Source organism: Nelusetta ayraudi, unplaced genomic scaffold (genome assembly GCF_046127955.1).
Source record: "Nelusetta ayraudi isolate G7.1 ecotype Tasmania unplaced genomic scaffold, CSIRO-AGI_Nayr_v1 ptg000182l, whole genome shotgun sequence".
Classification (NCBI taxonomy): Eukaryota; Metazoa; Chordata; class Actinopteri; order Tetraodontiformes; family Monacanthidae; genus Nelusetta; species Nelusetta ayraudi.
Window position 1 is genome coordinate 232,415 of NW_027466231.1, and position 22,763 is coordinate 255,177.

The window sequence follows — 22,763 nt, forward strand, 5'->3', positions numbered from 1 at the left end:
ATCATTTCCATTGAATATGATGGATTTGTAAACTTTACACACACACACACACACACACACACACACACACACACACACACACACACACACACACACACACACACACACACACACACCAAGTCAAGTTGAACTTTTAAATGACCAGGACTCTGTTAGCTGAAAGCACGAGAACGACAGCAGTGAAGACTGAGTCTCCTCCCACAGCTTGAGTCTCCTCCCACAGCTCGACGGATCCTCCAGTTAAAAAAAAACAAAAAACAGATACAATGCTGCCATCTTGTGGCAAAGAGAACAAACTTCACTTCAAAACCAGCAGGCTGTATGTTGTTGGTATTGAGACGTTCATCTTTATTATTCAGCACACTAGATTACAACATCTATATTCTGAGTGACTCATTTGCAGGGCAGGAAGACGGAGCTGCTTCTGCTGTCTGCACTCATCCACACAGAGAGCAGCGTGACGACAGTGGCAGCAGCGCAGTGCGCTTCCCCAGGAAGCATCAGTGACCCTGCAGTGACAGAGAGGACAGACAGTGGTGTTAGCAGGCAGCCACACACACACACACACACACACACACACACACACACACACACACACACACACACACACACACACACACACACACACACACACACACACACACACACACACACCAGGCAGCTGGATTGTCCACACCAGGCTTCCTTAGAAACATGCTGGTGCAAGATAGCAGCTCACTGGGAGCACTGGGACCCTTACAGACAGACAGACAGACAGACAGACTGATAGACAGATAGACGGATAGACGGATAGACAGATTGATAGACAGACAGACAGATTGATAGACAGACGGACAGACAGACAGACAGACAGACAGGCAGGCAGACAGACGGATAGACAGACCGATAGACAAATTGACAGACAGACAGACAGACAGACAGATTGACAGACAGACAGACAGAAGGACAGACCGTTCAGTTTTGAATCAAGCCAATATTTCACACTGGACCTCTGAATGTGATTGGACTGTGGACTGTGGATGCAGCAGTTATGTCTCTGACCAGGTGCAACAGTGGGGAGGTTCAACCTGTGGTGCAGGTTTTAGACTCGACCGACGAGCAGATAAAAATAGCACAAGATAACAACAGGAGTGTGAGGCGGCAGCAGCAGCGGGAGGGCGTGGCCCGGCGTGGCCCGGTTCAGAACCAGTGCTGCTCGTCACACCTGTTTGGAAGCAGTTCCACCCCATTCCCCGAGCCACGGCTTGACCCACAGCCACCGATGGCTGGTCCCAGAGGGCCTACCTCGTCACTGCTGCTGCAGCTGCTGGACGAGGAGGAGGACGAGGAGGAGGAGCTGGTTCCTTCACCCTCCTTCTTCTCCTTGTCTCCGTCACTGGTTCTTCTGGACTTGTGCTTTTTCTTCTTTGACTTCCCATCTTTTCCCTCACACTTGTCGCCGTCCTTCTTGTTCTTGTCCTTGTCCTCGTCCTTCTTGTCCTTGTCCTTGTGCTCGTCCTTGTTCTTGTCCTTCTTGTCCTTGTCCTTGTGCTCGTCCTTCTTGTCCTTCTTGTCCTTGTCGCGCTAAAAAGGGCGGAAGGGAACAAAGTGATGCTGAGCGCGGTGGGGGGTTTTCTTTAGCGTGTTGGTTTGTGTGTTCTAGTGTCAGTCAGTGTCAGTCAGTGTCAGTCGGACTCAGGCAGAATCAAAATAGACAGAGATAATATTTTCCTACTGAAAATACTGAAACGGACCAATGGTTAAAGAGGCCGAGATGATCCTCCAACACACTGCTGCGCAGCGCCCCCTACCTCCCAGAACCACTTGGTTTCTTCGGCTTCTTTCTTCTTCACTGGGTCATCATCTTTACCGCCACCATCACCACCAACCGCTGCACAGTTGCGAAGGAGCCGTGAGCCGTTTGTACCGAGCAGGAACCAGGAACCAGGAACCGGGAACCGGGAACCGGGAACAGACCAGCAGACAAACAGTCAACGAGACGTATTTTGCGCACTGATTCAAGTGGGAGTGAAGCGGCGCGTGGCACTCCAGAGCGCGTCAGATGCTCGGACCTACCGCTCGACAGGTCGAAGGACATCGTCGCTGCGTCCCGTGAGCTCGACGATCCCCGGAGAAGTGAAGCCAACTCAACTCAGCTTGGCTCACGCACGCGCTCCCAAACACCTGGTGGCGCCGCACCACGTGACTCGCCTCGAGCCGCGCCCACCACTGCCATTTCGCCGACGCGTGTGGCATCTAATAATCATTTTACCAAAAAATAAAAATGTTAAAACACATCAGAATAAAATCTGCGGTTAAAATATTTAGACTATAAATATCAACAAATAAATCAAAACAGATTAGAGTAAAAATATATAATAATGTGAGAGTACAGGGAGGTGAGTCTCAGTTGTAGTTCTTCAGTAACAATACAACAGAGATTAAACATGACACGCAGTGTGTGTTTTGCGACAGCTGTGTTTTGAGTTGTGTTTGTGGAATAACTTGTGGATCTTTGTGACTTCATGACTGGTGAGTGGTCCCCCAACCACCAGTTGAGAACCACTGACATGAGCATCTCTGTACGATCAATGTGTAAGCTTAGTTTCAGTAGGCCGTAAAGGCAAACAGCTCTAATGTTGTCATCATTAGTGTTAATAATAATAATAATAATAATAATAATAATAATAATAATAATAATAATAATCAGTGTTAGTGTTGACTGGTGAATGTGATAAAGTGTAAAAAAAAAAGAAGAAAAAAACACACACACACATTTATCCCAGTACGTGTTTTATTTTGTCGAGCCTGCCAGTTGATTGTTCCGTCGTTTACAGTCATTGAATTCACTTTTATTTCTTTTCTTTTTTTTTTTGTACATTTTCGTCCCACTTTGAAAAATTATCTCGTCATCCTCAAAACATTCATGCTGTCACAAACGTACCTCTCCCAGTTACACCCCAGTATTACACAGAGCCGTCGCCCGTGAGGACGACATCACAGAAACATTTCCCATCAATTACGCCACACACACACACACACACACACACACACGCACGCACGCACGCACGCACGCATCTGCCTTTATTTTCATTCATCAGGTTCTCAGGAGAATCATCTCCAGCTGACATCCAGCAGAGCCAAAGCCAACCAATCACACGCTGAGCTCTCCGACTCCACCGTCTTCCGCACCAACGCGGCTAGTTTGGAAACATTGTGTGCTTCTCTGCAGGGTTTGGTTGATCTTTTCATACACGCGTCACTTCGGCCTTCAACTCCCGGAACACCAGAAGTTTCCTGGTCACCAGAGTCCAGGAGGAAGTCTTCCCAGAGGTTCTGGTTCCAGCGGTCAGTCAACGTGGACAGGAGAACTGAGGAAAAAAGCACCATCATCTCCCGTCGCCGTTGTTAAACAGTGAACAGTAGCGCCACCTAGCTGTCAGTCCACACCAAACAGTCCACACTGCATTTATTTCAGCATTGTTATCTTTCTGGATTTCTTTCTTTTTCCTGCCAAATTGTGATTGGTCAAAATGGTTTTCCTGTTAGGTAGTGACATCGCCACCTACTGGCCTGGCATGTGCATTACATTTTCTTTGTAACCAGAGGGTAAAAACAAAATGGTTTCAAAAACGACCCCTGTTGACTGGTTGCTTGGTTGGTCAGTTGGTTGGTTGACTGGTTGCTTGGTTGGTGTGAATGTGGTCCTGGACCTCAGGGCTGGTTGGTTGGTTGGTCGGGCGGTCTGCTGATGTGGGCGGGGCCTGGGACCTCAGGGCTGGTACGGTCGGGGGCCCCTCAGGAGGTCGGAGGAGCTGAGGTAAGGCGAGGGCCGGGGCTCCCCCTCGCCGTACCTCCTGGGGCTCCCAATCAGACCCTCCAGGGGGCTGTGGAGGGGTCTGCGGACGTGGCCCCGCTCCCCCAGTCCCAGTGAGGAGCCGGGGGCGGCAGGGGGGGGCAGCTGGGCGGTCGAGGGAGCTTCGGGTTTCAGGACCACGGGGTTGGACAACGGTGGTGGGAGAGTGCTGGAGGAGGAGAAGGTGGTGGGAGGAGGAGCCCTGGACTTGGAGCCACAGGCACCAGCACCAGGAGCAGCACCAGCAGCACCACCTGCAGCACCAGCAGCACCAGCAGCACCAGCACCTGCAGTACCAGCACCACCTGCAGTACCAGCAGCTGAGAGGTTTCCATCGGCCGAGGCGGAGCTCTTCTTCTCCATCTTGGGCTCACTGCACAGCTCCCCTGCTGGACCCTCCTGCAATGGCAGACCGGGTCAACGTGAAGGACCGTCGGTTGGACCAATGACGTTGGACACAGTGGAAGAGAACAAACATTTCCAGCATCATTTTCACCTGGAACAAACTTACGGGTTTCTCCTCCTTCTTCTTCTCCTCCTTCTTCTTCTCCTCCTTCTTCTTCTCCCCCTTCTTCTTCTCCTTCTTCTTGTCACTTTCACTCCCCGATGAGCCTGAATCCTGAAGAGCCAGCAGAAAAAACTGCTGAGTCACTTTAGATTCTTAACGTGGAGCCTTTTACACAAATCACTTCTTTTTTACCTTTTCCTTTTTCTCTTTCTTCTCGTTGTCACTGCCACTGGAACTACCAGAGGAACCAGATGAACCAGAACTTGAATCCTGATCAAACAGAAATGAATGCAGCTCTTCACTTTTATCCTTTACCAAAACCTCAAACTGCTAGAATTTGTTTTTCTCTATTATTTCTCAATTCTACCTTCTTTTTGTCCTTCTTTTTCTTCTTCTTCTTGTCTTTCTTCTTCTTCTTTTTCTTCTTCTTGTCATCATCACTGGCAGAAGACTCAGAGTCCTGAAGGGGCAAAAATATGTTGATTTAATTTGCTCATTTTTTGAAAGAAATAATAAATTATAATCCAATAATTTAGGCCCAAGGCAACAGTGAAATTGCACAAACAGTGATTTACCTTCTTCTTGTCCTTTTTCTTCTTCTTGTCTTTCTTCTTCTTCTTCTTCTTCTTCTTCTTCTTCTTCTTGTCATCGTCACTGCTGGAAGACTCTGAGTCCTGAATGGACAGAAGTGAAGGAGGAGAACAATAACAACAACGAGTTACAACACACTTGCTTCTTGTTCCTGGGTCGCAGTGAAACGACGCAAAAATGATGGACCTTCTTCTTGTCCTTCTTTTTCTTCTTTTTCTTCTTTTTCCCATCATCACTGGATGAAGAAGACTCAGGGGAGGAGTCAGAAGAAGAATCCTGCAGAGGAACAAACACGTTCACACACTATTAGAAACTTTCAGAGAAAAAAAATCTGCAATGGCAAATAAGAAAGAAAAGATAATCTCACCTTCTTCGTCTTCTTCTTCTTCTTCTTCTTCTTCTTTGAATGAAAATGGCAGAGACAGAAAAGTTGATCATCTCAGTCCAGTAAAAACACTTTGGTGCAGACAATGGAACCACAACTTGATGACGGAGAACCACTACTTATGTGTCATCCTACCTGGCTGTCGTCACTGTCGGAGGAGGAGGAAGATGGTGATGAAGAGGAGCAGGAGGAGGAGCTGTCATCAGAAGAGCCGGTCTTCTAACAGAGGCAGGAGGTGAAATTAGCACATTTGATGCTTATTAAATTCACCACCGACTGTGAGTTCTCACTACTATTTACCTTCTTCTTCTTCTTCTTCTTCTTCTTCTTCTTCTTCTTCTTCTTGTCATCGTCGCTATCCGATGAGGAGTCAGAATCCTGAGAGGAAAAAAGAAGATTACTTGTCTGATAACACAAGGCAGAATCCAAAAGGTCTGTGAGACTCAAACCTTATCATTCTTCTTCTTATTTTTCTTATCCTTCTTCTTCTTCTTTTTCTTATCCTTCTTCTTCTTCTTTTTCTTGTCATCATCACTATCAGATGAGGAGGAGTCAGAATCCTGAGAAGAAAAAGATGAGGTTTGGAACATGGCATGACTTCTAAGTTATCATTAAAAAAACAAAAAAACAGGAAGTGTCAAACAGGAAGTGTCAAACCTCGTCCTTCTTCTTCTTCTTCTTCTTCTTTTTTTTCTTCTTGTCATCATCGCTATCAGAGGAAGAGGAGGATGACGAGCTGGAATCCTGTGGGGAAAAGAGGAGGATGGGCCTGATAACGCTGTCATCAAACAAAGACAACTCGGGGCGTTAAAGACAAAGACCTTCTTCTTCTTCATCTTCTTCTTCTTCTTCTTCTTCTTCTTCTTCTTCTTCTTGTCATCCTCACTGTCTGACGAGGAGCTCTCCGAAGAGGAGGAGGAGGAGGAGGAAGAGCTGGAGGAGTCCTAGGAATGAAATTTTAAATGTCTTCATTGTACGATCAGAGCCAGCTTCAACCAGCTTCTATATATGTGTGTGTGTGTGTGTGTGTGTGTGTGTGTGTGTGTGCGTGTGTGCGTGTGTGTGTACGTGTGTGCGTGTGTGTGCGTGTGGGGGGGTGGGGGGTGGTAACCTGTATGTGTCTTGGGAGGACACGGGTGGATTGTATTTGCTCTTTTTCTTTTATCTTCACTGATATTTGATTTTAATTGCTGTTAAGCACCTTGAGTTGCAAGTCATTGTATGAAAGATGCTATACAAATAAAATTTGATTGACTGATTGATTGATTGATATTTACTATGTTGTTTTTTTCTCTCTATTGGAGTATTCCCGCTGTGTGTGGGTATTTTGGGGATATATTTACTTTCTTCTTCTTCTTTTTGTCATTTTCCTCTCCGTCGCTGTCTGAAGACGACCCAGAATCCTGCTGGAGAAAATGCTTCTTTAAAATCAGGCCGTGGGGAGACTCGCGGCTAGCGGCTAGCGGCTCGCTACCAGCGGCCAACGACTAGCAGCTAGCAGCTAAGAGCTACCGTTTTCTTCTTCGTCAGCTTCTTCTGCTTCTCCTTCTTGGCCTCCTTCCCTCCTTCTCCTTCGTCATCGCTGATGTTGCCGTCGCAACTCGTCTTTGCGCCCTCTGTTGGCCAGAAAGTGCTGTCAAACGCTCTGTTGTTTTTTTTTTCCTCCCACAGAATCTTTAAACGTTTGGAGAGTTTGACAATTTACCTGCCCACGTTGGCCGACCGTCCTCCTTCCTTTTAACCTCGGCCTGGTACGCAAGGAGACAAGTTAGTAAAGTAGGGACGCACCGGTTGAGTACTTGTAAAATACATGCCGGTACCACAACACCAATACCAGTGCTATACGCACATATATGACAATTTTGTTAAAGGTGTGTTTGTACTGCAGTGAAACTTGTGACAGACGCCCCTGTGTTCTACACCAGGCATTAGGAAAACTACGGCCTGGGGGCCATATGCAGCCCGTTTAGCTTTTTAATCCGGCCCGCCGATACTTGAAGAAATGATAATAATAGTCAGTCAGCCATCAAACAGCTGTATTTCCTCCATGTTTGCAGTGTTTTCAGGGTTGTTTCAATAAAGATCTAAACACCCTGGTGGTTCTGGGTGGTTCTGGGTGGTTCTAAGAGCTAAACACCCTGGTGGGGCTTCAAAGACGCTGATCTGGTTGCAACGCTGCTTCTTCCATTGACAGTAAAGCAACGTGTCTCCCACAGATCCCACGGCAGATTGGTCCGTCCACTCCTTCTGTGACAGAGTGATGTCGGTGCATCGCTGCAGTGACACGAATGAATGCGTTTGCGTCACCACGACTTCACGCGAGGGCTTCACCTGTTCTGAGTCGCCCTCCTTCTGCTCGTCCTCCTCCATGCCACAACCTGCAAGGGCACCACATGCAGCTGTGCATCAAGCGTTAACACTGGCGTGTTGCAGTGAAAGAAAATACACATATATATATATATATATGTGTGTGTGTGTGTATATATATGGCTTGTTATACGGCCATTAAAAGACTCACCAGCTGCACTGCCAGGCTCACCCTCCTCATCCTTGGAAAAAACAAACACATTGGAAGAATCACTGGACACTGTGTGACAAGAGGCCTCCTCCATGCTGTAAATATTGCTGCTGTAAAAGTTTAAAAACATTCATTGATTTAAATTTTTTTAAAAAGTACCTTTTTATTGTCATTCTTCTTCTTCTTCTTCTTCTTCTTCTTGTCCTTTTTCTTCTTTTTTTTCTTGTCCTCCTCACTGTCAGAAGAGGATGATGATGATGATGATGATGATGATGATGATGATGATGATGAATATGAAGACGAGGAGGAGTTGGAGTCCTGTGACAGAGCCAAAAAAAATAAAATAAATGACAACAATTTGAATTGCTTGTGGTTTCAAAGAGGCAAAACAACAAACTCATTCCACAGAAATCCAAACGCTGGCCCCACTTCCTGTTATTCTACCATTGGACGAAATAATTGAATTGAATTGTGCGTCCCGCCAAATAAATACCTAACGTTTTCTCTAAAACATATATCTTTTAAAACTGATTCTCGTCCGTGCACTGACACAAACTTCGTGATGTCCAGTAAGTTCGGCTTTGGCCAGTTAATCAGGCTAAATCTTAGGCACCGCACCTTTAAAACCACCAACCAGAGAGAATCTCAGCACTGACACGATGCAGTGACAGCACTGGCCTGGCAGTGGCTTCACCATCTGCTACCTTTACGTACCTTCTTCTTCTTCTTCTTCTTCTTCTTCTTCTTCTTGTCGTCCTCGCTGTCAGAAGATGAACTGTCAGACGAGGAGGACGAATCCTTCACATGAGAAGCACAGAGGAGACGCACGTGTTAATAGGTTTTCCACACGTCAGTCAAACAAAATCATTGAGTTACTGTATGTCTGTGTTTAATCAGCGACACCTTCTTCTTCTTCTCCTTTGTCTTCTTCTTCTTCTTCTTCTTCTTCTCCTTCTTCTTCTTGTCCTTCTTCTCCTTGCTCTTTTCATTCTCCTCATCAGATGAAAGGAATTCCTGTCAAGCGAGAAGGAGTGAGAGATTTTAACGAAGCAGCTCCAGCTCCGTTGGAGTGGATGCTGAGAAGATCCTCCTGTGTGACCTGGCTGACCTTCTCGCCCTCTAGCACCTGCTGCTGCTCCGTCTCCCCGTCAGGACCTAGAAACAATAGACACGTTGGGTTCAGTGACAATGAACCAATGGCGACGCCTGAAGTCTGTCAGATAAACACACACGGCGGCCATCAAACTGGTCAAGTGTCAGAAATGTATGAACTGGTCCAGATGGCACCAGGCAAGCGAGACCAAGACCTCATCAAGAGCAGAGAGCATGGAGATGGAGAGCAGACCAGGACTGAAGAGGAGTCAGAGAAACATCTCAACCAGACAGGAATCAGTAGAGTTCTGCAGTTGTGTGGTGAAGGTGCTTAAACTAGAACTTTCTTCCCTCTTATTATCGTGTTATTACAGTGTTGTTGGCTGAGTCTCCACTGAGGTGAAAAATCCCCAGTCCACCCAGTTCGCCCAGACCCAGTCCAGACCCAGACCCAGACCCAGACCCAGACCCAGCCCCTTCAACAGGCCAGGACCAGCGTCCAGCACTGCAGCACTAGTGTGAACTGTGCAGTTGAGTGCAGGACAGCTGAGGGGATGATGGGAGATGCTTTGCTTCACCTACCATATGGAGATATGGCTGCAACCTCGTACACATACTCTCTGTGTTTGCGCTGCTTCTTCTTCTCCTTCTTCTTCTTCTTCTTCTTCTTCTTCTCCTCGTCATCCTGCAAAGACATTGAAATTAAAAGAGGTGTCCTGCTTTACAAAGACAAACATCCACATTCCCACAGAAGCGTCGCCTCCCCTCATAAAGAAGACCATCAAAACTGAGACACTGGATGGTCGCTCGCTCGTAGACGTGTATTAATAACTCCCACAGCTCGTGATGATCACACCGGTTACATTCACGTCCAGTGTGTCGATGGTGAAGCCGAGCATTGACACCCACAGCTTGGACAGGACTGCGTATGTGGCAGTCGACCGTCACGTCCGTACCAGGTGTACCAGCATGTGACACTGCATGACTCCCAGCCAGGTGACTGGGGGTGGTGGTGGTGGTGGTGGGTGTGTCCGATACCTGCTGAGGCCTTCACAGCCTCCACCTACAGCTGTAGGCAGAGCACATTCCACTGTCACCTGCACAGTGCACTGCACACACACACTGCTTTGTGCTCCATTCACTTTGTCAAGTGGGAAAACATGTTTGTACCAAAGCAAGTCGCCTTGGTTGGAACAACTTGATTTTCCTGAACGCCCTGATTGTTCACACACACACACACACACACACACACACACACCCTGGAGCAGAGCACCATTGTCTTCAGGGGTTCCACCCTGGACCAGGTCCCAGTGTCAGAGCAGTCAAGGCAAAGGTTCAAAACCCAGTGAAAGAGTTCTTTCTTGATACGATTCGACGAGACCTTTCCAGACGCGCGGCAGTGACTGCAGTGACCTGCTGATCTGGAAAGCAGTGCAGTGAAGGAGACTTTCTGGAGTCACACAGTGCTGCAGAGGGAATCGGCGTCAGTCTGACCGCTGCTCTGGGTGTTTTCTGTCAACCAGGCTGGAAGAATTATCACCAAGAAGGAATCTCCAGAGTTGATTTGTCCCTCTGTAAACTACACATCCAAATCTCTGACATGTGTGAACTGGAAAGTGAAGAGGAAATCTAGATTGCAGTTCTGTGGGCTTTAGATCACAACGATCTGCAGATCATCTGCGGGGGGGGGGCAAACAAATAAACCTGAGAGGCATCTGCACGTTTGCACGAACTCACCTCACTGTCACTCTCTGATGAACTACTGGAGGAAGAAGAGGACGAGGACGAGGAAGACGAGGAGGACGAGGAGGAGGAGGAGGAGGATGAAGATGAATCCTATAGAAACAGATTTATAAACAGTTAGGAGTGCTTTGTGTGAACACTGGAACAGGCCGACGCACGCCTTTCCCTCTCCACCTGTTGATGAAAGTGAAAAATGAAGGCGTATCGCAGTGAGTCACTGTCATAACAGCAGGGAGTGTTGCAGTGCTGAGCTGCAGTGCTGAGCTGCAGTGCAGTGCAGGCAGGGAGACAGGGAGGGGCAACACAACCATATGACAACTGAACAAACTGCAGCAGGCAGGCGGCAACACAACACACAAACCCTGTTGGCACTGTGAGCCAGCAAAACACACACACACGCACATGCACGCACGCACACACACACACACCCAGGAGGAAGGAGAGCTGCACTTCTTCATTTATCATTTCATCAGTGTCTCTACCGTTCAAAACTCTACCGTGTGTGTGTGTGTGTGTGTGTGTGTGTGTGTGTGTGTGTGTGTGTGTGTGTGATCCTTGATCTTCTCTACACTGCATCCTTAATTATGCTACTTCAATTTGTGGGTCCGATGTTAGTTGTTGTAACGTGAGTATTAGTGTACTGTAGTAGCAGTACTAGCAGTAGTAGTAGTAGTACTTTAGCACCATATAAAGGCTCCTATTGTGTTCTATTCTATTCTAGTAGTTAATTGTGGTGTTGAACGGCAGTAAAGTGGAGAAATAACAACAACATCCATGATGATGATGATGATATTGACGTACTTTCTTCTTCTTTTTCTTCTTCAGCTTCTTCTTCTTGTCTTTCTTGCCAATCCCCTCATCTTCACTGTCTGAGGAGGGAGATGAATTGCAGGAGTAGAGCTGCTACAAGAGACAAGAGGACATAGAAGGCACTGCATCAAGGGGAAAATTATTAACTCGCAGCCAATAGTTGCACTCTGGAGGCGACACTGAATTGATTCCCGTGGAGCTTCATCCTGCTGTGTGCTCTCAGACCTGCTTGGCTGCAGGTGCAGTTTGGCTCTTCTCTTCCTTCACGCTGCTCTGGTCTACAGGTTCCAGCACCTGGGCAGCAGGTTGCAGTCCGGGAGCAGCAGGAGGTGCAGGAGCAGCAGGAGGTGCAGACGGCCGAGCCACGCCTGCAGCGGCTCCTCCGCCAGGAGCTGCCGAGAAGCAGCACAACCGTCACGCACTGATGTTCCACCGGGGGTTGGGGGGTTGGGGGGGGGGGGGGTGAAGATGAATAATACGAGGCCAGGTTCTGTCCGTCGCCCTCTGTAGGACCTGCGGTCCAGTACCATGAGAGCGGCGGTACCACGCGACTGATTATCACTTTTACACAACTGTGGCCCAGAGTTACACGCAAGGCAACACAGAGGACAACACACTGGTTGCATCAATAAACTGCTGCTGGGAGTGAATTCCCTGCTGACGTCACCTTCCGGAAAACCAGGAAATTACATAACTGCTCCGACGGTTTGGAAAACTAGCGGCGGGACACAACTACAGAACTAAAACAAAGACACAAACTTTTTGTACAAGCAATAATAAAATTCAGGATTGAAGAATGGGCGATAGTTCTCAGAAATAATTCAACACGACAAACTTCCTACACTTACGAAACTAGAAGAAACTACCACATTAAAAAAAAAACACAGTGTTGAAATATAAAAGTCATTAAGAGAGCAAACCTGTGGGCAGTGTGGACTCCATGAGGGCCCAGAACTCCACCTCTGTCCAGGGACCTGGTCTGGATCTGACAGAGCCACCTGCACTTTTATTCAGGATAGTCAGTGTGTGTGTGCGTCTGTGGGTGTGTGGGTGTGTGTGTGTGGTGGGGGGAGGGAGGGTTAGTTGTGTGTACATCAAGTTACATAGTTTTGTATCAGGGGAAACGGGGAAGGCGGAAGCTTCCTTTAGAAACTTCAGAATTATGAAACATGCTGGAAGAAATATTTGAACTAAACTGTGATGAAGATCCTTTAAAATGCAACGCCCCCTTTTTGTGTTGTGGTAAAAGCACAATCTTTAAAATTCATGTTTATTTGTGTTTATATATACACAACTCAAGAAATAATCCTCTGCTTTATTTTGAAAGCGTGGCTTCCTCTCCCCCCCTCAGTATTGTGTCTTGACTGAAGCAACAGGCAGGTATGCAGCCAGGTGGCAGCAGCGCTACCTGTCCGGGCAAGTCGTGCCTGTTTCACTACCTGCTGCAACAGCACAGCGTTGTGTATTTGATCAATTCTGTAAATGTGTGAAAACAGTTTCGTAGTTTCTGTAAGGTGTGAAAGGAAATGAGTTCAAGTCATTCATGAAAACACAAACATTTTGTGTGTGTGTGTGTGTGTGTGTGTGTGTGTGTGTGTGTTTTTTTTTACTGACACACCCAACAAGTTAACCATCACACTACCGACAATATAATAAAACAATAATAATAAACTTTTATTTGTACAGCGCTAAATCCCAGCCAAAGGCGTCTCAAAGCGCTTTATACAATCAGAGAGAACCAACTGGGCCCCCGGAGCAAACAAGATGCGACAGTGGCTGGGAAAAACTCCCCTGTGGGAAGAAACCTAGGGCAGAACCAGACTCCAGAGGGCGATCATCTGCCTATGAGTAGTTGGGGTGAAGTAGAAAGATAGAGGAGAGACAGAGAAAGAGAGAAAGGAGCAGAGTGAGACAGGGTGGCAGACAGGACAGAGTGAAAAACAGATACACCAACCAGGCAAAACGGATAGTATACTTATACTTATACAATAATATAAGTAATTGTGTAAACAGTGTCTCAGTTTTTAATCAAGCGCTTTGTTTTCATTTGGTCTCTAAGACTTCCGGATTGTAAATGACACCGTTTTAAATATAGTTTCTTCCGAAGTGTTTGTGGTTTGGTCATTGAACGTTTGCTAGTTGTCCAAGTTGTTAGGGTTAGTTTGTCCCTTTCACGTTCCGTAGTATGAATTATCCATAAAGTTATTTCTGTTAATCTGGCAGGAAGACCAGAAAGTCACTTCAGAAAATAAAATTGATTCCGACAAAATAAAATAAAATAAATCAATTGGACCGATTCAAAGAGGAAAACTGTTGAGACAGAAGTATCTGTACTTCAATTCTGGAAGCGAAAAACACGTCAAAGCAGAACAATATCATGTGGAGAACCGGTACCGTGGCACTATTGTGAAATGTCGAAAGGGAAACTTGGTGTTTGCACAATGTCACTAACTGGACGTGCGGTTCTGTCTGAGCAAAGAGCTCGACAGTAGTTGAAGAACTAATGGATAGCTGCTTTAATGTATTGATTTTTAATGGTTTTATTTATCTGGGCTATGAATGTCCGTCTTGTTGCCGGTTCGACTTAACAATGTAGTCGTGGAGTCGCTCAGGAGGAAACTTCTGCCAGCGGAGCAGCAGCGAAAGTGCGACTCCGTGCTACAGCTCGCTAGCCTCTCGGTGCTAACGGCACCAGTGGCGTCACCGAACACAGGTTCTGGTATGTCCCCGGTGCTGCTGGTCCACTTGGACTGGTCCGTGCCTGACCCCCCGCTGTCACCATGTGGAGCCCAGCGGCGGTGTGCGGTCCTCCTCGGCTGAGAGTCACGGCGGTGCTGGCGGCTGCGGCGCTGCTCTGGGTCGCATCAGGTCGCTGCCATGGCTTCCAGTCCCCGGGAGCCGCCCGCTGCGACACCGGGAAGGTAAACTGTGGTTGGAGACGCTTCTGGACAGTGTGCGATATACAGGGGGGGAGGGGTTGGACCCCCCCCCGATAACTCACGAGACCCCTGAAAGCCTCAAGGCAACATTTTAAGGGTGTCTCATATTTAATGTGAATGATTTCAATGTGTTTTATCAATGATTTATTATTTAGATTTATCCATCTATCTATCTGTTGATTGATTTTATTATTACAGACTAGAGGTCCAGTTCACAAGATTAATAAAAAGAAAACAAACATCTGATTTTTTTAAGAAAAAAAAAAAGAAGAAGAAGAAGAAGAAAAAGAAAACAAACATCATCAAGCAAAAAAAGAAAAGAAAAAACAATCTATCTATCTCTAATTGCCCCTAATGGTCACTAAAATTCTATTGTATTTGTCCCACTGCTTGTGATGTGCTTACACGGGGAAACCCACTGAGTTCCACTGAGTTCTTCATGTTGTGCTTCCATCAGCTGCACCTGGACAGAGACCTGCCTGAGGGTGGTGTCCACTGCAAGCAGCCTGGCTCCACCTGGTTTGCTCAGGTAACCACACACACACACACACACACACACACACACACGGCTGCCCAAAAACAACATCACCATGAAAATTCAACAACTGTGGGAGAAAGCAGTTGTTTTGGGGGCGAAGCAGCTTCCAGTGCAGGTCAAATCTATTCCAAGATCTACTTCATCTATTTCTACTGTTGTTCGTTTCCTCTGCAGACACTCCAAGCTGTTGACAAAGTCTTTGAACCAGAAGTGAGTAAAGCTCCTGTGTCTCCGCCCCTCCGCTGTCAAATACAAAAAGTGGTTTGTCTCTCTTCAGTTTTCATGGCTTTTTATTTCCTGGCAGCACAGTGAGGTCACACCTTGTGATGCATCACTGGTCAAAGTTCGGCTGGCGAGCCGCCGAGTGAGTGTCGCGTTGCCGTGCATGGCGTCGTTCTATTGTACTCACACCTCCTCCCTCAGGGAGGGGACGCAGCAGTCAGTGATTCAGACGCAGCCTTAATGCTAAGCAGTCCCTGGTAGGATGCTGAAGGCACACACTGCAAATGCATTACACGCTCTCCACTGCAATACTGCACTGATTGGTGTGTTTGTTCTGTTTGATCCTCTCATTCGTTCTCGTCGTCTGCAAAAGTGCAGCAGCGTAGTTTCTGTTCTGACCTGGGTTTGACCGAAGCCGCCTGTGTTTGTGTTCAAGCCTGATTGGATTCCACTGGTGTTTGTCTGATCGCACTGTTGCAGCTCAGCACTCCTGATCTTTGTCCAATCAATCCACCCAACAACCAACCAACCAATCAATCAACTTCTATCTGTAAACTTCTAAATGTCACCCAGAGGCATCTGACAGCGTTTGCAGAGACAGAGCGTCGCAGTGGGAAGACCCATTAGCAAGTGTTGATAGTTAGCATGACAGCACTGCAGTCGCTAATCTCAGTCTCAGCACCAGGACTTTCTGGACCGAGTTGCTGATCTTCCGCTCTTCAGACTGCAGCTGTGTCTCTGGCTTTGCTCAGGACAGTAGAAAGAATTCAATTCAACCTTGAGTGACAGACAACAGCGCCCTCTGCAGTCTCAGTCTGCAGCAGTACAACTACTGAGGGGCGGTTCCCCAGAACTCCAGCTGGAACACGGCTCCAAAGTAAAAGAGACAAATAAGTCAAACTTGTGTCTGCTGATATCCAGTTTATCCAGAATATTTTAGAAACTGTACAGTGCTGCATCCTCAGAGTGGCAGGAGGATGAGAAGCTCTCCAGCGGAGGCCAGGAGCTGAGAGTGAAGAGGTGTCCACACCATCAGGAGGATCTTGATGATGTCACTCTGTCTCGCATGATGTGTTTTGGTTATTTGAAAACAACATCAATCAAGTGCAGCCTACTGGAAGCTGAACCTGATTCTCTGTGCTGCTGCTTTGATGACAGCCTGCTGGTGAGACGTGCATGGACCAGAACCTCTCCTACAACCACAGCATCCCACACAGGTGAGGAGAGCGCTTCTGCCGCTCACACAACCAGTTCAGCAGCAGCAGAGAGGAGAAGGAGTGAGTGGAGGATGTGGTGCTGTGTGTTTCAGTGGAGCCTTCAGGCCCGTGAGAGCGGAGAGTGGAGAGTACTGGTACTGCCCCCCCCAGCGCTGGCTCAACAACCTGCATGTAAGACACATCAAGAGCAGCGCAGCTCAGTTCTGGGTGGTTCTGGGGTGACTGTAGGTAGTTCTAAGTGGTTCTGGGATGGTTCTAAGTGGTTCTGGGGTGGCTGTAGCTGGTTCTGGGGTGGTTCTAAGTGGTTCTGGGGTGGCTGTAGGTGGTTCTAAGTGGTTCTGGGATGGTTCTGGGTGGTTCTTAGAGGTTTTGACTGTTAACCCTGTGTTTGGGCCTCTTCCTCCAGCGAGCTGCCACTGTGCTGCTCTACCATCCCTGCGCTGCTGCCAGTGAGCGGCGGCTGCTCTCGGCGTTGGCCCGCTCCTGTTTGCCTCATTACATCATCAGCCCACACCCACAGCTCAGCACGGTGAGGAGACCCCTCCACCTGACCCAGGGGTCACCGACCTTCTTCAACCTGTCATTTGTTACTGGAGCTTTAAAGGAACCGCTGCCCAACCCGTGATTGGCTCTGACCGTGTCACCTGCTCCGTGTCCAGCCAGTGGCCTTGGTGTCCTGGGGTCGCACCCTGGAGCTGCCCACCGCGACCTCGGCCGAAGTCTGCTGGTGGCTGGAGGCGACGTCGCTCAGCGGAGAGAAGCCAGGTGGCGCCGGCGCCGGCAGGAAGTACAACCTGCTGTTGACCCGCTCAGCTGAGCAGCAGCAGCAGCAGCAGCAGTGGCGGCAAGGAGGCGGTTCAGAAGGACACGCAGCAAAAATGAAGGTTTCCCATTTCTATTAATAATCAACAGTGATCATTAATAAAATAAAATAAATCGCATTTTCCCTCACGTATGACATTAAAACTGCCACCATGTGAAACTACTGACACTGAGAGTTGAATTATATTACATGAAAACAACCTCCACCACACCAAAGATCTCTTTGTGAACTCCCAGGAATCAGTGCGGCGCTGCTGTGAGAGAACTCTGTTCAGCCAGCAGCAGCAGCAGCAGCAGCAGCAGGAGCAGCAGGAGCAGCAGGAGCAGCAGCAGGAGCAGCAGCAGCAGCAGCAGCAGCAGCAGGAGCAGCAGGAGCAGCAGCAGGAGCAGCAGCAGCAGCAGCAGCAGCAGCAGCAGCAGCAGCAGCAGCAGAGAGACTCTGGAGGTAAAAGCAGGCGGAGACGAGCTGTTGCGAGCGGAGAGGACTCAGGAAACTGGACCACGACCAGCGCCGCCCGGAGCTCCTCCAGGACCCAGGCTCTCCCCCGGCCTCCCCAGTCGGGGGCGCTAACGAGGGACCGAACTCCTCCACCGCGACCCGAGTCGACTCCGTCGGGCTCAGATGTGTCCGGGTCGACGCCCCCTGGCTCTCACTCAGCGTCGGTGCTCAGGTTGAAGCTTGACGACGGCGACCGCAGCGATGACGCCTCCAGAACCGACTCCTCCGTCAAGGACGGGGGGACGGTGGAGGTGAAGCAGAGGGAGCTCCAGAGTCGCAGTCCTGCGCCCCCTGCTGCTGCCGCCGTGGAAGTACCACCACGGACGGAGGCCACGCGGCCCACCAGGGGAGCGGAGGAGGTCCCGGGGGGAGCAGAGCTGGTCCCGGGGGGAGCGGAGGTGGTCCCGGGGGGAGCAGAGGAGGTCCCGGGGGGAGCGGAGGAGGTACCGGGGGCCGCCACCAACAGACTGACGCCCCCCCGCACCCCCCGGACGGACGAGGCGGTGTGGGCGGCGGCGGCGCTGGGCTTCCTGCTGGTCCTGCTGGCGCTGTCGGTGCTCCACACCCGACTGTACCGCCACTGGAGGAGGGGGCCCAGTCTGTACTGGCAGCAACCCCAGGACCACTATGACAGCGTGGCAGGTAAAGACCCCAGGAGGGGCGGGGGGCCTGGCAGCCTCGGATCAAGCACTGCCGGGATCCAATCCAATTCAGTTCAATTCAATTCACTATAATACAATTCAATCAATTTAACTCACGGTAACTTCAGTTCACGTAATGCAACACAACGCACATTAACTCAACTTAACCGAACAACTTGACTTAGTTTAACTTGAACAAACTTAACTCAACTTGGTGAGACTTGACTGAAGCTAACGCGACTCTGACCAAGTTCAACTTCACTTCACTTAATTTAACTTCACTTAAGGCAACACAACTCACACTAACTCCACTCAGCTTAAGTAAACTTAACGTAGTCTAACTTGACATGATCAAACTTGACTTGGCCGAACTTAACTCAGCTTGACGTGGCTTTGTATGAACATAACATAACTTTACGCGACTCTGGTGGAGTGTAACTGAACTGAATGAAACTTATCTTACCCTAGCGTGAGGTGGTTTGACTATCCCAGTCCGATGCAGTAACCTTTATTTATCCCCAGTGGGCAGTTGAAGGCACATAGAGCAGCAAGTGTTCGTTGAGTGAAATATATGCAACTCTACAACAAACCGTCAAACGTTGAGATACCGTCACTGCTCCCTACTGCAGTGTTGGCGTATTGTGCTTGTGGAACAGATGGGGGGCGCTGCGCTACCGCTGCCTCCACGGTGCACTGACAGTGTTTCTCCTCCTGCTCCTCCAGACGTGATCCGCAGGAGGCTCCACCTGGCAAAGAGGAGGCGCAGGAGAGGCAGGAGGCAGGAGGTGGTTCTGCTGCCCAGCTCCTCCAGCTCTGACGAGCTCCCATAGAGGAGAAGGAGGAGGAGGAGGAGCTGCTGCTGCTGAAGCTCCGAGCTGCACTGTGAAGTGGCCACTGAAGGAGGCGGAGCCTTGAAGCCAGCGGCTCCTCCTGCTACCTGGAGCAGGTGGAGGAGACGTCAACTGGAAGCTTCATGTCCTCACATCTGAAGGAGTTTACTGTTGTTCCAGACGTAGGGTGCAACTCATCACTGCTCGCAACTACAGTGGAGAAGAAACACACAACTAAATCTATTACACAAGCTCGCCTCTCTTTTTGCATATTGTGATTGGCCAATCAGCTGTGGTTCCACTCCTCCTCCAGACCATCTTCCTTCCTCCCTTCCTTCCTTCCTTCCTTCCTTCCTTCCTTCCAGTCTGCCTTTCTGATTGTAGTATTACCATCAACGGTAGGCCGGGTCTGCCTGTGAAGGTGGCAGTCATGTGACTCGTGTTCCAGCCGGTTGCTGTCCTAAGCAACGATAGGGCGACTGTCAATATTTTAGGATTGTGTGGAATTTTAAACGTAATAAAAAGTTTTTTTTTCCTGCGAAAGCGAGACGAGCTCCTGTGTGACTGTGCAGCAGGAAACCAGGTGAACGAGTGTTGCTGGTTTGAGCTCAGACATCAGAAAACAGCAGAAACTTCACAGCTCTACTGATGACAGTGTGTGGGTCACATGACCGCAACCACACCCAACCAGCAGTGGCTGTGGAGGGAGTGTGTTCACATTAAAGAGCCAGTGGGGGTTCCCAGTGCTCCCAGTGAGCTTTCCATCCTGCACCAGCATGTTTCTAAGGAAGCCTGGTGTGGACAATCCAGCTGCCTGACAGCAGAGCGTCTGGTATTTAGGCTGGGGGCGCCCTCACATAAACCAACCAACCAACCAAGAAGGAGGTGGAGCAGGTATCCAGGTTTCGGTGCACAGGGTCACCGTAGTTCACTGGCAAGCTCAGGAGAGGGGCGGAGAGTGAGAGACGCTGCAATCTAAAATGTATCCACTAGATGTCGCTGTTTCTTCTCGAACATCTCCAGCGAACTCCCCAAAGCTAACGTTGTGAAACAGACCCAGAGTAGCTCACTGGCAAGCTCGGGAGGGGGGCGAAGAGTGAGAGATGCTGCAATCTAAAATGTAACCACTAGATCTCGCTGTTTCTTCTCGAACATCTCCAAATATTACACACAGGAGACTACAGTGGCAACTCTGTCTCAGGCCCAGAGTAGCTCACTGGCGAGCTGGGGAGGGGGAGGGGAGTGCAAGGGTGCCGCAATCTAAAGTCTGACCACTAGATGGCTAAAATCCAAGTCGATCTTTGCTGATGCGAGTTGCTGTGAAAACTCTGCCAGCTCGTCGTCGCTTCCTCGCGCGGGAAACAAAGTTGAGTGACAGATGCGTTTGTTTTGCCATTTTATTAAAAATGTACAGCTTATGAGTTTCCATTATGATTGACCTTCTTCAAGCCACTGTCTTCTCTACTTTATACAGGGTTTTTTTCTCCAAGTCTTTTGTTAAAACTCCCATCATCTCCCAAAGTTGTAGAGCTGTGAAGGAAACAAAACAAACAACAAAAACAAAACAAAAAAAAACCCTCCAAAACAGGGACAGCAACAGTAGAGGTCAAAGGTCACCGTTGGGTCGTTCCTTCTGACACACGTCTTCAACTCACCGACTGTGAAACGCAGTATTTTTTTCTCGTTGAGGGTTTTTGGTCCAAACTGATTGGTCGACGGGACGTGATGGACGCTCTAGCTAGAACAGTGTTTCTCAACTGGTGGGCCGCCACCCCACTTTTGGGTCGCGGAGGTGTTTCGATTGGGTCGCGTTTACAATTTCTTCTTTTGAGGGATTTAAAGAGAAAAAAAAAGATATATATTTATATTATTATATATTTACTCATCTTTTCTGGAATAAATTTGTGTCTTTGCCACTTCGCCATAAAGGGGAAAAAAAGGGGGTCCTGAATTGAGACCCCCAACCACCAGTTTAGAAGCAGGGACTGAGAGCGTTTGCTGAACTAAAGAAGCAGAAGAAGAAAAAGGTGAAGGTAGCGTTGAAAAGTCGCACTGGACTCTCAACTCTACGTAGTGTTTGTCCACTCACTGTGTGTGTGTGTGTGTGTGTTGAGAGGGTCGGGGGGGGGGGTTAATGTGCACTGTGGGACCCCCGCTCACTCACGCCCCTGCTTGAGATGAGTGTGTTTGCCCCCCTCTGCACCTGCAACCATGCACTTGAACTGCCAACATCAGCGTTTCTCAACTGGCGGCTCGCCACCCCAAGAGTGGTTCGCTGAGGAGCTGTTTTGATTGGCTCGCGAGGCTTCCATGAGCGGTTTGCTCCGGGGGGGGGGTTTCGGGTTGTTTTTTTTTTTTAAAAAAGGGGGATTTTAAAATATATTTATTTACAGAGAAAGTGTTCGGCATTTCTGTTTGTTTAAATTTCAATCATTTCAGAGATTTCTGGAAGAGATATGTAAGGGGGGGGGGGCGTTTAGTGTTTTATAACTTAGTGGAATAACTTTGAGTCCCGTGGAACAAACGTGCGTCTGAACCAGCTGAGAACCACTGATGTCCTCCAATAGGAGCCACTGCTGATATGTACAATGGACCTGACGTACAGTAAGTGAGGGAGGGGTTAGTCAGTGTGTGTGTGTGTTAGTAGGAGGCGGCCGTTTGTATCAGCCAATCAACAGGGGACGGTGATGAAAAACACAAAACCATACCAAGGCATTAAAGAGCGACGCAGCGATCGTCAGTCGGGGGAACATCAGCCAATGTTTCCCCTTTAGGGGAGAACAGGGGGGCTTTACTGATGGTCAGACGCCCCCTAGTGGGCCCACATGGACAGTGCAACAAGTGTGTGAAAGTTAGTGTGTTTTTAGTCTCCGTTTCAATTCTTGTCCAGATCGACCAGATGGAAGAAAGAAAAGACGGGGGGGGGAGGAAAAGCGGCGTGTGGCGCAGGTATAAGGTCAAAGGTCAAGATATTTTAGCCACATTAGCACCAGACGACATGAGGTGAAAACCGTTGAGGAACCTAAAAAAAAATAAAACTAAAATGAAAACATCCTGGATCAGCCTGCTACCATTCAGAACATAGAGGTGGGGTGTGTGTGTGTGTGTGTGTGTGTGTGTGTGTGTGTGTGTGGATGATACAAACACTGAGATCCAGAAGGACCTAGCCTAGCCTAGCCTAGCATCACGGCTGTGAGATGGTTGAGATGGTTGACTGCTGCTCTTCCATGAGGCAATTTGTGAGAGAAAACACAACAAAATCAAAGAAAAACAAGAAAAGCAACAACAAGAGGTTGAGTCACAGTTCATCCAGGGGCCTTCAACACAAAGCCTCCCTCCCCCACACACACTCCCCTTTGGCCACAGGACATGTTACAACATAAAGCAAAACAACAACAACAACAACAACAAAATTAAAGAACAACTGAAATTTTGCCCCCAAAAGAGAAAAAGTTTTACATCATCGACGTCAAGGACCAGTCCAGTTTTTCTGTTTCTTCTTCTTGTGCATTCTTGCTTCCATCCAAGTCAGAGAGAGAGAGAGAGAGAGAGAGAGAGAGAGAGAGAGAGAGA

The 22,763-nt window shown here is 48.6% G+C and overlaps 2 protein-coding genes across 2 annotated transcripts; one reads left to right on the forward strand and one right to left on the reverse strand.

Annotated features, from left to right (window-relative positions):
- Nucleotides 1-2,829: 2,829 nt before the first annotated feature.
- LOC142881120 (uncharacterized) lies at nucleotides 2,830-12,561 on the reverse strand. The gene is made up of 27 exons (XM_076015194.1): nucleotides 12,403-12,561; nucleotides 11,708-11,874; nucleotides 11,474-11,575; nucleotides 10,667-10,765; nucleotides 9,512-9,614; nucleotides 8,946-8,992; nucleotides 8,741-8,851; nucleotides 8,552-8,635; nucleotides 7,997-8,155; nucleotides 7,838-7,868; nucleotides 7,651-7,697; nucleotides 7,025-7,067; nucleotides 6,832-6,935; nucleotides 6,663-6,725; nucleotides 6,141-6,263; nucleotides 5,977-6,063; nucleotides 5,769-5,879; nucleotides 5,620-5,697; nucleotides 5,455-5,538; nucleotides 5,302-5,334; nucleotides 5,121-5,210; nucleotides 4,919-5,017; nucleotides 4,711-4,803; nucleotides 4,536-4,613; nucleotides 4,332-4,454; nucleotides 4,141-4,234; nucleotides 2,830-4,089 (listed from the first exon to the last, which is right to left on the reverse strand). Exons 1-27 carry the CDS (start codon nucleotides 12,422-12,424, stop codon nucleotides 3,752-3,754), a joined length of 2,613 nt encoding a protein of 870 aa, XP_075871309.1. The 5' UTR covers nucleotides 12,425-12,561; the 3' UTR covers nucleotides 2,830-3,751.
- Nucleotides 12,562-13,912: 1,351 nt separating this feature from the next.
- tp53i13 (tumor protein p53 inducible protein 13) lies at nucleotides 13,913-19,721 on the forward strand. The gene is made up of 9 exons (XM_076015214.1): nucleotides 13,913-14,403; nucleotides 14,879-14,950; nucleotides 15,134-15,169; nucleotides 16,340-16,398; nucleotides 16,491-16,569; nucleotides 16,805-16,927; nucleotides 17,058-17,282; nucleotides 17,458-18,361; nucleotides 19,084-19,721. The coding sequence occupies exons 1-9, from the start codon at nucleotides 14,263-14,265 to the stop codon at nucleotides 19,188-19,190; spliced, it is 1,746 nt and encodes a 581-aa protein (XP_075871329.1). The 5' UTR covers nucleotides 13,913-14,262; the 3' UTR covers nucleotides 19,191-19,721.
- The last annotated feature ends 3,042 nt before the right edge of the window (nucleotides 19,722-22,763 follow it).

Coding starts and splice junctions, on each gene's coding strand:
- tp53i13 (XM_076015214.1), top strand. CDS start 14,263: ATGTGGAGCCCAGCGGCGGTGTGCGGTCCTCCTCGGCTGAGAGTCACG. Junction 16,928..17,057: donor CACACCCACAGCTCAGCACG/GTGAGGAGACCC, acceptor CTCCGTGTCCAG/CCAGTGGCCTTGGTGTCCTG. Junction 17,283..17,457: donor GACACGCAGCAAAAATGAAG/GTTTCCCATTTC, acceptor GTGAACTCCCAG/GAATCAGTGCGGCGCTGCTG.
- LOC142881120 (XM_076015194.1), bottom strand. CDS start 12,424: ATGGAGTCCACACTGCCCACAG. Junction 4,235..4,331: donor AACCCGTAAGTTTGTTCCAG/GTGAAAATGATG, acceptor CTGCCATTGCAG/GAGGGTCCAGCAGGGGAGCT. Junction 4,090..4,140: donor CTCAGCTGCTGGTACTGCAG/GTGGTGCTGGTA, acceptor CTGGTGCTGCAG/GTGGTGCTGCTGGTGCTGCT.